This window comes from Pseudorca crassidens, chromosome 8, assembly GCF_039906515.1.
Source record: "Pseudorca crassidens isolate mPseCra1 chromosome 8, mPseCra1.hap1, whole genome shotgun sequence".
Taxonomy (NCBI): domain Eukaryota; kingdom Metazoa; phylum Chordata; class Mammalia; order Artiodactyla; family Delphinidae; genus Pseudorca; species Pseudorca crassidens.
This window is the reverse complement of record NC_090303.1, coordinates 83,974,251-83,989,040: the sequence shown is the minus strand read 5'-3', so window position 1 is coordinate 83,989,040 and position 14,790 is coordinate 83,974,251. Positions and strand designations below refer to the sequence as shown.

Sequence of the window (14,790 nt, the reverse complement as noted above, 5' to 3'; positions counted from 1 at the left end):
CAGGAAGGCAGGCGCCATGGGGCGGGGTGACAGGCACCAGAAGCCCTCCCTGAACAAAGGCTGGGTGGGAGGCGGCCTGGTGTTTCCACACCCCGCCTCTCCCAGCGCCTGCTGAGCCACGACCCGTAGTCAGCAAGGCGGGGCAAGCATGGCCAGGGCCGAGGCCGCTCTGCTGCCCCTCGTCCTGCAGCTCACGGGCCTGGCACTGGCCCCGGGGACCGGCAGAGGTAGGTCGGGGCGCCGAGGGCTTGGGGGCAGCCAGACAGGACCTCACCTCTTGCTCAGCCCAGTCTGAGGGAACGGCTGGGGCCGGGGGCCGCCTCCCTGGGCCCTGCCTCGGGGTGCGTGCGCCTCCCAGGCCAGCCTGAGTCCTCCCCGTCGGTGGAGGAGCCAGCATGGTCGGGGCAGCACGGAGACTGTGGCATGGGGTCCCGGAGCAGGACGGGGCTTCCTGCTCTGGCCTCGGGAGGAATTCCTGCAGGCAGCGGTGGGGGAGAGTCCGCCCTGGAATCTGGGAGTCTGAAGTTAATTATTTGTCTTGAGAAAGGGGAAAAAAAAGAAGGCCCGCCATGGGAGCTGACTTTGAGTCTCTGTGTCTGGCTTTCATCCAGAAGGACAGGCAGGAGCAGAGAGGTCAGGGCTGGGACTGTGCAGGGGGGAAGGGAGGGGAGCAGGTCCACGGGGAGCAATCAGGCTTTGTGCAACAGGAGCTCTTTCTGCAGGTCTCTCCAGGCAAAGGACCGGCCCGATCTTCCCTGAGGGTCCCAGAGGACCCTCAGCTTCTCCCCGACCCCTTTCTTGTGCCTGCTTAAGCAGGCCTGGAGGGAGTGGCCTGAAAGGAGGAATCATGGTGGGGGGGGGTGTCGTGCTGGGGTGGAGGGTTTAAGATACTGGGACCCCATCCTTGGCCGCCCTTCATGGGGCTGGGAAGGAAGCGAGGTACAGGGGCCGTACCAAAACAGAGAGCCATTCCAAGTGACGACACCCTGCCCAAGGTAGGGGTGTGGGCGGGGGGCGGGGGGGGGGCGTTGCAGGGTGGGCTGAAAAGATGAATGGCACTTGGGAAAGCTCACATTTGGACTTGCTGCTGGGAACCTGCAGATGTGTGATTTAGAAAGGCTGTGAAAGGAAAAGAGGAGCACGTGGAGGCAGGGAGCCTTCAGCCACCTGAGTGGCCACAGAGGGGAGAGGAGAGGAGCTGCGGGGGTGTTGGGGGATGACCGGCTGAGACCAGAGACTGATGGACTTTGGGAGGGGTACAAAAGAGAGAAGCTGAGCCCCAGATTTCTGGGTAGGTGGGGATGGCATTAACCAAGCCGAGGAACTCAGGACAAAGCAGGTTTGGACAAAAGAAGACAATTTAGGTCTTGGACGAGAATCTTCAACCCCCTTTGGGCGGGGGAGTGAGCAGTATTGTTCCCCTGCTTCACGGGGCTAGTGTGCACGAGAAGCCCTTTTAGCCACCCCCAGGCCCAGCCTGACTAATGAGCTGCCTCGGTGGAAAGACCCTTCCCTCTCCCTCCACCTCTTCCTCGTGCTCACTCACTTCCTGCTCCAGACCCTCTGCTGCCCCGCCCACCTCTGCTGGGAGGAGGGATGATGTTTGTGGGAAGGACACCTGGAGTCAGACAATGACCCCACCGCCTTTGTTTTCCCCACGGCAGGAGGGGGATCAGAGTCAGGTGAAAGTGGCCGTCCCCAACCCCAGGCCTGAACTCAGAGGTGCCCCCTCCTAGGACCCAGTGTCCTCTAGAACCTGGACAACCTGTCTTCATTCTCATGGTGCCTTGAAATCTAGTTGGGGGCCCTACCGGCACCCTCCCCGAACCCTTCAAGAAATGCAGCCAAGGGCTTCCCTGGTGGCACAGTGGTTGAAAGTCCGCCTGCCGATGCAGGGGACACGGGTTCCTGCCCTGGTCTGGGAGGATCCCACGTTCCGCGGAGCGGCTGGGCCCGTGAGCCATGGCCGCTGAGCCTGCGCGTCCGGAGCCTGTGCTCCGCAACGGGAGAGGCCGCAGCGGTGAGAGGCCCGCGTAACGCATAAGAAAAAGGGAAAAAAAAAAAAGAAAAAAAGAAATGCAGCCAAGTCCCGCTTTCTGGAGCCCACTCTGCCCTGGGTGGAGTTCCCAGGCCCCTCTGCCACAGGCCCGGAAAACAGTGGCAAGGCTTGGGAGTAGCAGCAGAGGGAAGAGTTGCCCCTCCCTGTGCACGGAAGTGCTGCCCTTTCTGAAGGTGAAGACAAGCAGTGGGGTTTGCCCACAGACCCTGGGTACCTGAAAGCAGCCCCACCTTTCACTCCTCTGTTTCCCTCTCCTGCACTTCAGCCTGTGCTGGCTTGTGGGCCCTCCCAGCATGACACATCAGCTCCCCAGGCTGCCCCTGGCCAAGTCCGTGGCCCGAGTGAGGCTGGATGACCCTGGCACAGCCCCCGTGGCTGGGAACCCCTGCAGAGTCAGGGCAGCCTACAGAGAGGCCCTGATCTCGATCCTCCCCCCAGGCTCCCAGTGAGGCGGGGTCCCTGGGGCTTATACCTGCCTGAGGCTCTTACTACTTGGGAAAGCTGGTCTAGGTCACTTCCGTGCACCCAGGGCTCTCTCCTCCTCCTCCCATGCTTTCACTTCAGCCCCTCACAGACCACCTCTCCTTCCCTGGATGGTGGGTGACAGGTGGACAAGGGTGGGCACAGGATAGACATCATTGGGAAGACAAACCCAGGAAGCCTTGCTAGCCCCTCACCGATAGGCCCTCCCTGGATCCTTGTGCTTTCAGGTGGAGCCGTCCCCAGGGAGCCTCTGGGGCTTGCTGACATCCACGACTACCAGCTGCAGGCGCCGGCCCACTCCTCAGCCCCTGCTGGGGCCCCCCAGGAGCGGTGGCGCCCCCTGGAGGAGCGACTGGGAAGGCTGGAGGCTGAGGTCACAGAGCTCAGAGAACAGGTACCACTGGAGGCAGTGGGTGTGCGTGGGGTAGGGCAGGCCTCATGTAGTGGGAGGGAAGGAGAGAAGGGGGGCCCATGGGACCCTGAAATAGAGTTTTGTTTTAAATGCACATAGAAAGATTCTTATCTGAACAGTTCTTTTTTTAATAAATTTTATTTATTTATTTTTGGTTGCGTTGGGTCTTCGTTGCTGCGGGCGGGCTTTCTCTAGTTGCAGCGAGTGGGAGTTACTCTTGTTGCGGTGCGAGGGCTTCTCATTGCGGTGGCTTCTCTTGTTGCGAAGCACAGGCTCTAGGCACAGGGGCTTCAGTAGTTGTGGCGCATGGGCTCAGTAGTTGTGGCTCACGGGCTGTAGAGCGCAGGCTCAGTAGTTGTGGCGCACAGGCTTAGTTGCTCTGCGGCATGTGGGATCTTCCCGGGCCAGGGCTCGGACCCGTGTCCCCTGCATTGGCAGGCGGATTCTTAACCACTGTGCCACCAGGGAAGCCCTGAGCAGTTCTTAACATCGGTTCTTTCATACCAGGGAAGAACCTCCGGGGATTTGTTTTGCCAGATTTTCATATTCTTTCATGTATTTGGCAAACATTATGGAGATCATCAGGAAAGATTTTGGATAGATAAAGGTCTTTAACTGTTGGGTCACAGGGACTGAGTCCCCTTTTGTCTAAAGGAGAGGACTGGGGGCCCGTGTTCCCCTGGGAGCCTATCCAGACCCCAGGCTATGAGAACTGGGACTGTTTGAGCTGGATGCTGCCTGGAGGGGGACCCACCTTGCTCTGGAACTGTCACGTTTCCTTCTCATCCTGCCTTGGCTTTCATACCCCACAAATCTGTGGGAGTTGGTGGGGGAAGCTGAGCCAGTGCCTCTTACCCCCAACTCTCTCCCCAGAACAAAGACCTGCAGGGGAGGGTGAGGCAGCTGGAGTCCTGTGAATGCCACGCGGCTTCGCCCCAGTGCTGGGGGCTGGGTCGGGCCTGGCCCGAGGGGGCTCGCTGGGAGCCTGATGCCTGCACAGCCTGTGTCTGCCAGGACGGGGCTACACACTGTGTCCCCCAGCCTGGGCTGCCCCATTGCCATGGTGAGTGCCATCCGCCTGCCCACTGGCACCGCCTCAGGGCCCGGAAATGGCCCTGAGTGCCTGAGCGACAGCACCATCTCCTCCTCAGGCTGTAGCCACAATGGTCAGGCCTATGGCAATGGGGAGACCTTCGCCACAGATGCCTGTACCACCTGCCGCTGCCTGGTGAGCTCCTGTGACCCACCCTGGATATCCCATACCTGTTCCCCTCACCTGTCTGCCTCACCTCAGCTACCTGTCGCTGCAGCCTCGTGTGCTGAATGTTTAGAAGTGGGGTCTCCCTGCCCATCCCCCCAAGCCTTGCCACTGGCCGCCTTCAGCTGATTCCGAAGAGTTCTGCTTTCTGGAGCTCAATCCCCACGCACACAGTGGGGTTCTTGTCTTCCTATACCTGCCCCCTCGCCTGCGGACCCTCAGTGTCCCCGGTCATCCATCTGTCCCTGGCATCTACCTGCTCCCTCACTTGGCTTCACACCCACCTATTTCTTTCCTCACCCTTCCACTGAGGAAGCCCTTGGTTCCCTTCCTAGGATCTCTCCACGCTGGGGAATTTGCTGGTACCTGGAAGAGATGGTTTCCCGAGGGTCGAGAGTGGCAGGAGATGGTGGGGGAGGGGGAAGGATGTCTCTTTTCTGCCCTTGGGCCAAGGGTGGCCCACGTAGTCTGAGCCAACTCAGCCTCTTGCGCCTCTGGTGGGTCCCAGCCTGGGAAGAGGTCTCGGTTCTGGAGGCCCTATCCTCCAGGGTTCTGGTGCCTGCTTTCCACAGGAAGGAGCCGTAACCTGCACCCAGAAGCCATGCCCAAGAGGACCCTGCCCGGAGCCGGGAGCGTGCTGCCCGCACTGCGAGCCCGGTCAGCCTTCTGCCGGCCCCAGACCCACCTCCTGCACTCGTTCTGGGGCCCCAGAGCCTGGCCTGCCACCTGCCATGTGTCCAGAGGGCGTCTGCCCACTCGCTCCGGCAGTGGCTAGGGGTGTTCAGAAGCGAAGCCCAAGTCAGCAAATGCTGCTTCTGACCTGGGACTGAGCCAAAGGCTGTACGTCAGTGGTCCCCAACCTTTCTGACACCAGGGACCAGTTTCATGGAAGACAGTCTTTCCATGGACCGGGGTGGTGGTGGGGGAAGGTTTCGGGATGATTCAAGCTCATTACATTTATGGTACATTCTATTTCTATTACATTGTAATATATAATGAAATAGTTATACAACTCACCGTAATGCAGAATCAGTGGGGGCCCTGAGCTTGTTTTCCTGCAACTAGATGGTCCCTTCTGGGGGCGATGGGAGACAGTGACACCAAAAGTGTGTTGCTTATGTCCAGTCTATTCCATAAGATGCAGCTTAACTGTCACTTGCCACCCACCGATAGGGCTTTGATATGAGTCTGCAAGTCATTGATTTGTTATGGTCTCTGTGCAGTCAAACCTCTCTGCTAATGATAACCTGTATTTGCGGCCGCTCCCCAGCGCTAGCATCACCGCCTCAGCTCCACCTCAGATCATCAGGCATTAGACTCTCATAAGCAGCACACAACCTAGATCCCTCGCATGCGCAGTTCACAGTAGGGTTCGCGCTCCTATGAGAATCTAATGCCACTGCTGATCTGACAGGAGGCGGAGCTCAGGAGGGAATGCGAGCGATGGGGAGCGGCTGTAAATACAGATGAAGCTTTGCTCACTCACTGCTGCTCACCTCCTGCTGTGCGGCCCGGTTCCTAACAGGCCACGAACCATTACCTGTCCGTGGCCTGGGGGTTGGGGACCCCTGCTCTACCTGATCTTTTTCCTTTCCTCAGGCAGCTTCTAATCTAGTGAGAAGATAAACGTATATAGCTAGTATAATACAAGATTTAAGAGCCAATGAACAGATTAAGAGGAGGTGGAGAAAGGTCTTAAGTGGTCAGTCGCCAGAGGAGAGGGCAGGAAGGCAGGGGAAGCCCACCCAGACTAGGTGATGAGGGAGGGCCCTACATACAACAGGTCATCCGAGCTGGATCTTCAAGGGAAAGTGGGGTTTCTCTAGAAGGAAAGGGTGTACTTGAAGGCCCTCTAGGCACACAGAGTGGGGAAAGGTGTGTTGCAGGAAATCAGACTGGGAAAGCCAGTGGGAACACACTGCTGTAAGCCTTACAGTTTGGACTTCTGTGGACAATGGGGAACCACTGAAGGCTGAAAAGCAACAGTGTGGCATGTTCAAAGAGGCATTTTTGGAATTTTCACGTGGTATATGGGCTAGATGCAGAGAGACCAGTTAGGGGGCTATTACTGTAGTTGCCTAGGCGTGGAGCCAGGGATGGCAGTGTGCTGCAGAAGGAGGGGTGTTTCCAAAGAACGTAGTTGGATCCCATGGAACAGTGGACTCTGAGCTTGGGAAACTAGTGGTGCCAGTGACATGAAGACAGCGGCTGTTACTGGTTCACAGTCAGGAAGATAAGGTTGCCGGGTTTAGCAACTAAACATATAGGATACCTGGGACTTCCCTGGTGGTCCGGTGGTTAGGACTCCATGCTTTCACTGCTGAGGGCCCGGGTTCAGTCCCCGGTTGGGGAACTAAGATCCTGCAAGCGGCACTGCCAAAAAAAAAAAAATAGGATGCCCTGTTAAATTTGAATTTTGTATAAATAACATATTTTTAAATACAAGTATGTCCCGTGCAATATTTGGGACATACTTATACTACAATAGTATGTGTTGTTCATCTGAAATTCACATTTAACTGGGCATCCTATGTTGTCTTTGGCAACCCTGCCCCGGGAAGAATGGCAGCTGCAAGTTTGAAAGGTGGGACAGAGGCTTAGGGACTGGTGGCTTCTGGAAATGGAGCCTGAGAGTCTTGGCCAGAGATGAGGAGTAAAGTCTTGGGAGTTGTTGGATCTCCCAACAAAGAAAAGGGACACAGAAAAGGGACACACACACACATCGCTTGTAGGACACGTGGTGTCTCAGGGCCACTGCTAGCACATATAATGTCTTTGGTGAAAGTTTTTAAAAGGCACGCTTTCCTCAATGCTTCCATGTGTTGTAAAATAATGGGAATCTGGTGATTATTCGAGGCAGACACTATACTGCCATCTGCTGGAAAGTTGCAGTAAGTGTACAATCTCTGAGAATCACCTGAATGGTGCCCCTTTGATGTGGCGCCCTTGGCCGTGCTTTCGCCCCAGTTCTCTGGGTCTCTTACTTGCGGGCCTGGCCCTGGTTTTGCAGGCTGTACTGGAGGCCACAGGAGTGGGGAAACGTGGCAACTGGAGCCCTGTGTCATCTGTACCTGTCAGGTAAGGGAATCAGAGCCCTGTCCCATCTACCACCCACATCCCCACCGCCCGGCTTAACCCAGGCCTGGCAGCGCCAAGCCCAATCTGGGGTCCTGGCAGGACTGCTGCCGCCACCCCGGCATTGAGGCCTGGAGCCTGCTAGGCCTGCTAGGCCAGCAGAGTAACTCGGCTTGGGCAGTAGAGGAGGAAGGAGGGCTCAGTGTCTACCCTGCAGGCAGGGACGGTGCAGTGCCAGGGGCCCTCATGCTCAGAGCTCAACTGCCTGGAGAGCTACACCCCACCTGGGGAGTGCTGCCCCATCTGCCGGCCAGGTGACCTCCCCCCCACCCTGCCCCGCCGTCCCCTCAGCCCCAGAGGGTTCCGTACCTGCTTGGGGTCATGCCTTCCCTCGGGTAATGTCCACCCACCCTGCTCTCTGCTGACCAGCCCGTCACGCTGGCAACCCTCCCCAGGCTGTGAGTATGAGGGACAGCTTTATGAGGAGGGGGCCAACTTCCTGTCCAGCTCCAACCCTTGTCTCCAATGCTCCTGCCTGGTGAGTCCCCCGCACCTTTGCCCAGACCCTGATCTTCCTGGGACACCCCCGCCTACCCTGGGTCACACCTGCCACTCTTTCAGCCCCTCACATACTTTCCGAGGCCTGGTGCCAGAGAGATTCTCCCTCCATCCCCACTCTGTGGCCCATCCTGCTGTCTCTGGGAGCCAGACCCAGGGGCAGTACAGCTATGGGTGCATTACAGAGGAGCCTGGTTCGCTGTGTGCCCGTGAAGTGCCCGTCCACCCCCTGCCCTGAACCAGTCCTGAGGCCCGGGCGCTGCTGCCCGACCTGCCAAGGTGAGAGCCCTGCCCCTTCCCTGGCAGAGCTCCAGGGAGGGCTGTTATTGCCACTTCTTCAACCCAAAGCCCACTCTGCTGGCCTCTGACCTGCGGCTGCCGTCAGTGGGGGGACCCAGGCCTGGCCAACCCTGCTCCGGAGCTGGAAGGCCTGGGCTCAGATTCTGCCCTTGTCAGTGGTTATGTACCTCTGAGGGAGTTACTCCGTGCTTCAGTTCCCCATTTGTAAGATGTGTGTAATGATAGGTACGTCAATAAACATTGACTATTACCTGCTTTGCGCACAGAAGACACGGGGTGGGCCCTCGAGGCAGACCACTAGAGGGTGACACTAAATCCATGAGGAAGGAGACCTAATCCAGCATGGGCACAGAAAGGAAAGCATCCTGGAGGTGGCGTGTCTGGAGCCAACCTCAAGGTTAAAGAGCAGTTAGCAAGGCGAAGGGCGGAACACGGTGGCGGGCATTCCAGGAAGAGAGGGCAGCTTGGGACTGACACTCAGTGTGAGGTGGGTGTGTGTTAGTCGGAAAGGTGCAGGCAGGCAGGAATGGCCAAAGCTTACACTGGGACGTGGGGAGGGGCCAGAGACATGTGGGTGTGGCCATGCTGGCCCTGGAAGGCCTGGAAGGGCAGGCTAAGGAACTTGGGCCTTACCCTGCCTGGGGTGCTGGGAGGCTGAGGCGAGGGGTCCAGGCAGAGGTAGGATCTGGTCTGGTTTAGGCTCAGAGGAGAGCCCTCAGACGGCACGTGAAGGAGGGGGTTCTGGCTGAAGCTCCCACCAGGCCTCCTCTCTGCCCATCGCCCCCAGCCCAAGGCTGCACAGAAGGTGGTTCTCACTGGGAGCATGGCCAAGAGTGGACCACACCTGGGGACCCCTGCCGGATCTGCCAGTGCCTGGTGAGTCCCTGTGCTGCTCCTGGGCTGCCCCCACCCCTCCCTGACCCCAGGCCCACCAGATTCATTCCTTCATTCCACTGAACACATCCCAAAAGGCACTGTGAGGGGACAGAGATGGAGGAGACCTAACCCTGAACACCATGAGGGTGGGGAAGGGGTTGCGCCCTCAGTATGTCCAGTTCTGAGCACAGTAGGTGAGCAGGATGTCTGTGAACCAAACTCGAGGAGCTTCAGGTTACAGGAGGAGTGAGGCTGGGCAGGATATGACAGGCAGCACGAGCTCCAGGGAGGGAGAAACACAACTGACCTGAGGCATCTAGAACTCTGCTGTCTGATCAGGAGCCACTACATGTGGACACTGAGCCCTTGAAACGTGGCCGTCTGGTTTGAGACGGGCTCTAAGTGTAGAATATACATTGGCTTTCAAAGACTTAGTATGAAAGAAAGGAATGTAAAATATCTCATTAACACTTCATGTTGATTACATGTTGAAATAACTTTTTGGATATTTTGGTTTGAGTGGAACATAATATTAAAATTTAGGTCCATCTGTTTCTTTTTATTTTTTGAAATTTGACAGCTAGAGAATTTAAAATGACATATGTGGTTTGTGTTATATTTCTATTGGGCAGAACAGATCTAGAATATCTTCATGGGGGGGCTGTTTACTTAGGTCTTAACGGGTGAGTAGGATTTGAGCAGGGAGAAATGGTGCTATAGACTGAAAGTTTGTGTCCCGCCCCAAATTCATATGTTGAAATTCTAACCCCCAAAGTGATGGTATTAGGAGGTGGGGCCTTTGGGAGGTGATTAGGTCATGAGGGTGGAACCCTCATGAATGGGATTAGTGCCTGTATAAAAAAGACCCCAGAGAGCTCTTTCGTCCCTTCCACCATGTGGAGACACAAGCAATTAGACAGCATCTATGAACCAGGAAGGAGACTCTCACCAGACACTGAAACTCCTAGCACCTTGACTTTGGACTCCCCAGCCTCCAAAACTGTGAGAACTAAATTTTTGTTGTTTATGAGCCACCCAGAACTATGGAATTTTTTCTTACAGTGGCCTGAATGGGCTAAGACACCAGGCATAAGGGAAGAGTCAGGGCAAAGGCTGGGGGAGGAAGGGGGGCACACGGAGGCCTAATGTCCAGGCAGGGTGCACGCCAAGGAGGGCTGTGGTTCATGGGGGCTGAAGCCAGAGTCACAAAGCTTCCTGACAGCTTGCCAAGGACTAAGGACTCCATTGTGAAGGCTGGGGGGCACCCAGCCCCTTGGCAACTATGTGCTTCCCCTCCCTGTTCGCAATGACACCCCACTGCCCCACCCCCACCTGTGAGGAGAGTCACTGGCAGCCCAGACACTTATGGGGCTAAGGCAATGAGCCCAGGTACAGGTGTGAACTCCAGCGATGGGGTCTGTCTGGGAAAGACCATGGGGAGTAGCAGCAGCTACTGCCTGTTAACTGTCAGCTTCCAGAGGTGGGTGCCCTACCGCACACTTATCTTATCCCCATAACAAGGCTATGAAGGCAGGTCTATTGTTGTCTTTTTTTTGTTTCTTTAGATGAGTAAACTGAGGCACAGAGAGCTTAAGTGGCATGCTAGGTTATACATCTATATTAGTTTCTTGGGCTGCTGTAAAAAAGTACCACAACGGAGCGGCTTAAAACAACAGAAATCGATTATCTCATGGTTCTGGAGGCAGAAGTCCAAGACCGAGGTGTCTGCAGGGTCGGTTCCCTCTGAGGGCTGTCAGGGAGAATCTGTTCCAGGCCCCTCTCCACCTCTGGCAGTTGGCTGGAGCTCCTTGGCATGCCGTGGCTTCAGTCCTCATCTTCACATGCTTCTCTCCCTGTGTGAGTGTGTGTCTGTGTCCAAATTTCCCCCGTATATAAGGACACCGGTCAATGGATCAGGGGCCACCCCACTCCAGTCTGACCTCATCCCAACTTAAGATTACATCTGCTACGACTCTATTTCCAAATAAGTCACATTCTGAGGGGGTTAGGACTGCAACATAAGAGTTTGAAGGGGGACACAATTTACTCATAGCAATATCTAATAAGTGGATAGCTGGGATTTGAATGCTGTTTCTGCCACTTGGATGAGCTCTGACGGCCCATTCCTCTGCCTACTCTGCCCCCTACCAGGAGGGCCACATCCGGTGTCACCAGCGAGAATGTGCCAGCCTGTGCCCATACCCTGCCCGGCCCCTCCCGGGCACCTGCTGCCCTGTGTGCGATGGTGAGTCAGCAGGTGGATCCTGGAGGAGCTCGGAAAGCTGATGGACAGCCCAGCTCGAGCCTCCCATGAAAGCCAGGACGCTGAATGGCGTGGGGCCCTGAGGAGGGTCTAAGCCACCCTCTTCCCAACAGGCTGTTTCCTAAATGGGCGAGAGTACCGCAGCGGGGAGCCCGTGGGCTCTGGGGACCCCTGCTCCCACTGCCGTTGTGCCGTGAGTGTGTCTGCCCGGCAGGGAGGGGCTGGCTTCTGGGCCTGCCTCTCACCTGCTGACCAGGTCCTTTTGGCAGAATGGGAGTGTCCACTGTGAGCCTCTGCCCTGCCCACCCACGCCCTGCAGACACCCAGGCAGGATCCCTGGGAAGTGCTGCCCAGTCTGTGACAGTGAGTGGGGGGCTTGAGTCACCAGGGAGGGGTGGGCACTGCCCCAAGAGAGGCTCTGGGTCTCGGCGTGGGGTGGTTGCTTCCGGTGGACTAACAGGAAGCCCCCTTGAGCTAAAGTACAGGGGAAGTCCTTTCTAAAGTAAGCTCTGTCACCACGGGTGAGGGATGAGTTCTCACCTCGCCTCATGGCACCCTGGTCACGTGTGGGCTGGGGGAGGCTGGCAGGGCCTCCTGGAGGACAGGGGTGGCTGTCCTTGTCAGGGTGGGGGGTGGATGCCTCAGGTGCTCTGAGGCTTCCCCATCAGCCCCCAGCCCTGTGCCCCAGTCCCTCTGTCATCCTAGCCAGGCTGTGAGTACCAGGGACACCAGTATCAGAGCCAGGAGACCTTCAGACTCCAAGAGAGTGGCCGCTGTGTCCGCTGCTCCTGCCAGGTAGGCAGTGCCACTGTCTCACGCCCCGGATCTATCTTGTCCCTTGAGGGCCGCTCACCCAGCCTCCCTCCTAGGCCGGCGAGGTCTCCTGTGAGGAGCAGGAGTGCCCGGGCGCCCCCTGCACCCTGTCTGACTCTGGCCCCCAGCTCTGCCCAGGTGTGTGTGTTGGGGGGCAACCACGAAAGGGTGCTTCTCCCAGCAGCTAGAGATGGAGGAGTGTTCCTTCACCGCAAGGGGAAGGCATTCCTAAGTCCACCAGGCATTCCAGAGTGTATTCAGAAGCTGCTGTGGGGAGGGCTAAGCCAGGGTCTTGGGAAGGGTCCTATGGTCTGGGAAGGGCAGGGATGGGTGGATGTGTCCAGGTTGCCATGGTGACAGCCCCCCTCCCCTGCCCCTTGCTGTAGCCTGCGTGCTTGGTGTAGAGGAGTTTGCTGAGGGGGTCCAGTGGGAGCCTGATGGTCAGCCCTGCACAACCTGTTCCTGTCAAGCTGGGGTGGCCGTGTGCAGGGCTTTGCTCTGCTCCCCAGCCCCCTGCCAGCACCCCACCAAGCCCCCTGGTGAGTGCCCCGCCCCAATCTAGCTTTCTTCCCCTGCCTTGCCTGGCCCACCCTCATCGGCTGGGCTGTGATCACCCTGCTCTACCCAGGTGCCTGCTGCCCCAGCTGTGAGAGCTGCACCTACCACGGCCAAGTGTACGCCAACGGGCAGAACTTCACAGATGCAGACAGCCCTTGCCACACCTGCCACTGCGAGGTACCTCCCCAGGCTTGCTGCTGCCCTGCTGAGCCCCTCCCGGGGCCCACCCCCATTGCCTTCTCACCTGCTCCCAGGATGGGACCGTGACATGCTCCTTGGTCAACTGCCCTCCCACAACCTGTGCCAGGCCCCAGAGTGGACCCGGCCAGTGCTGCCCCAGGTGCCCAGGTACGTGCTTACTGTACCTGTCTGGCTTGGTGAACCCTTGACCCTGCCACTCCGTGGCCCCGTGGGCCCAACGGATACCTTAGAAAGCAATAGCCTTCTGAATTTTTCAGTCTGACATAGCTTGGGACTCTCTGGAACTCACAGGGTATGGGTGGGAGAGAAGAGTAGACATTCGTTTGTCCCTTCATGTTACAACACCACCCTTCCCTCCTTTCCTACACTTCCTCTTCCAATACCCCCACCACGCACATCTATTCGTATATCTACCTGTATAAGCCTGGTTCATGCAACAAACGTTCAGGTTTCCTACGCAAGAGACTGGGAGCTGGGATGCTGTGTGCCCTGATCCCCGCCCACACGGAGAGTGTGCAGGGCGCGTATCACAAACACAGGCATGCACATGCATGAGCCCTTCGGCTCTTCACCCTCAGAGGCACACACAGCTGCCTGCAGGTAAAGGAACTAAACACACACACACACACACACACGCGCGCGCGCACACAAGTGTGTGCTTGGGGAGATATGCTTGTCCGCATACACAGCCCCTCCTCCTCCTCCTCTCCCTCCATGGGGACAGCTTCCAAGTGGCACCTCTGCAGTGGCTCTGGACTCACGGGTAGAGGGACTGTCAGCCTGCTCCTTGCACTGTCAGTCTTTGTCTCCACTCCTGCCCACCCGCCCCACCGCCCAGACTGCATCCTGGAGAAGCAAGTGTTTATGGATGGCGAGAGCTTCTCCCACCCCCGAGACCCCTGTCAGGAATGCCAGTGCCGGGAAGGCCATGCCCACTGCCAACCTCGGGCCTGCCCCAGGGCCTCCTGTGCCCACCCGTTGCCTGGTCCCTGTTGCCAGAACAACTGCAATGGTGAGGTGGGCGGGATGGGGGGTGGTGCCTCGGGATGGCTTGGCCCCATCTATAGGCCTTTAGGGCTGGGAGGGCAGCATGCCCTGGGGGAAGGGGGGCCTCTCCCCGGCCCATAGCTCCCCCCTCCCCCAGGCTGTGCCTTTGCTGGGAAAGAGTACCCCAACGGAGCAGACTTCCCCCACCCCTCCGACCCCTGCCGCCTGTGTCGCTGTCTGGTGAGTCTGCCACCCGGATGGGAAGGAAGAGTGGGTGGGTGGGAGGGGCACTTGAGGAGACCAGGAGAAGTCCGCCAAGGTGCGGGTGAGAAGGGGAGGGGTCACCTCCACCTTCTACCACTGACTTGGCCTGGCCTCGTCCATCCGCAGAGCGGCCACGTGCAGTGCCCGGCCCGCCGCTGCCCGCCCTTGCCCTGTCCAGAGCCACTCCTGTTGCCAGGAGAGTGCTGCCCGCAGTGCCCGGGTAGGAGCCGCACCCCTCGCCGCTTCTCCAGAGGGACCCCCTCAGCAGCCTCCCTCCCCACCCCCCCACCCCCGCCTCGCTGACGCTTGCTCTCTGGCTGCAGCCACTCCCTCTGGTTGCCCTCGGCCCGGGGGCGGGGTCCCCGTCCGCCACCAGGAGCACTTCTCCCAGCCCGACGACCCCTGCCGCAGCTGCCTCTGCCTCGACGGCTCCGTGTCCTGCCAGCGGCTGCCCTGCCCACCGGCGCCCTGCGCCCACCCGCGCCAGGGCCCCTGCTGCCCTTCCTGTGACGGTAACGCCCCGGCTGCACCTGCCCGCACTCCTTCCAGCTCCACCCCGGAACCTCACCTGCTCGGTCCCCCTCTTACTCTGCGTCCCTCTTTACCTCCAGGCAGGGCGCCACCCCTTCTCCCCCTTCCTCCTGGCCCGCTCCTCCGGGGGCGGGGTTCTCACTAAGAAAGTG

The 14,790-nt window shown here is 58.3% G+C and overlaps 1 protein-coding gene across 4 annotated transcripts in view; it reads left to right on the top strand.

The window, feature by feature from the left end:
* The window catches only part of KCP (kielin cysteine rich BMP regulator), a 44,081-nt gene that overhangs the window by 18,965 nt on the left and 10,326 nt on the right, over positions 1–14,790 (top strand). For 2 of the 4 annotated variants that reach the window (XM_067746950.1, XM_067746948.1), the window contains exons 5-24: positions 2,770–2,936; positions 3,828–4,017; positions 4,106–4,182; positions 4,785–4,869; positions 7,223–7,290; positions 7,505–7,825; positions 8,031–8,124; positions 8,933–9,021; positions 11,173–11,266; positions 11,398–11,477; positions 11,554–11,647; positions 11,994–12,079; positions 12,154–12,235; positions 12,484–12,636; positions 12,726–12,832; positions 12,910–13,003; positions 13,581–13,868; positions 14,001–14,083; positions 14,234–14,327; positions 14,431–14,619. In XM_067746950.1, coding sequence (XP_067603051.1) covers positions 2,770–2,936; positions 3,828–4,017; positions 4,106–4,182; positions 4,785–4,869; positions 7,223–7,290; positions 7,505–7,825; positions 8,031–8,124; positions 8,933–9,021; positions 11,173–11,266; positions 11,398–11,477; positions 11,554–11,647; positions 11,994–12,079; positions 12,154–12,235; positions 12,484–12,636; positions 12,726–12,832; positions 12,910–13,003; positions 13,581–13,868; positions 14,001–14,083; positions 14,234–14,327; positions 14,431–14,619 — 2,535 coding nt within the window. The remainder of the gene's footprint in view (positions 1–2,769; positions 2,937–3,827; positions 4,018–4,105; positions 4,183–4,784; positions 4,870–7,222; positions 7,291–7,504; positions 7,826–8,030; positions 8,125–8,932; positions 9,022–11,172; positions 11,267–11,397; positions 11,478–11,553; positions 11,648–11,993; positions 12,080–12,153; positions 12,236–12,483; positions 12,637–12,725; positions 12,833–12,909; positions 13,004–13,580; positions 13,869–14,000; positions 14,084–14,233; positions 14,328–14,430; positions 14,620–14,790) is intronic. The other 2 variants (XM_067746951.1, XM_067746949.1) reach the window with 2 other exon arrangements.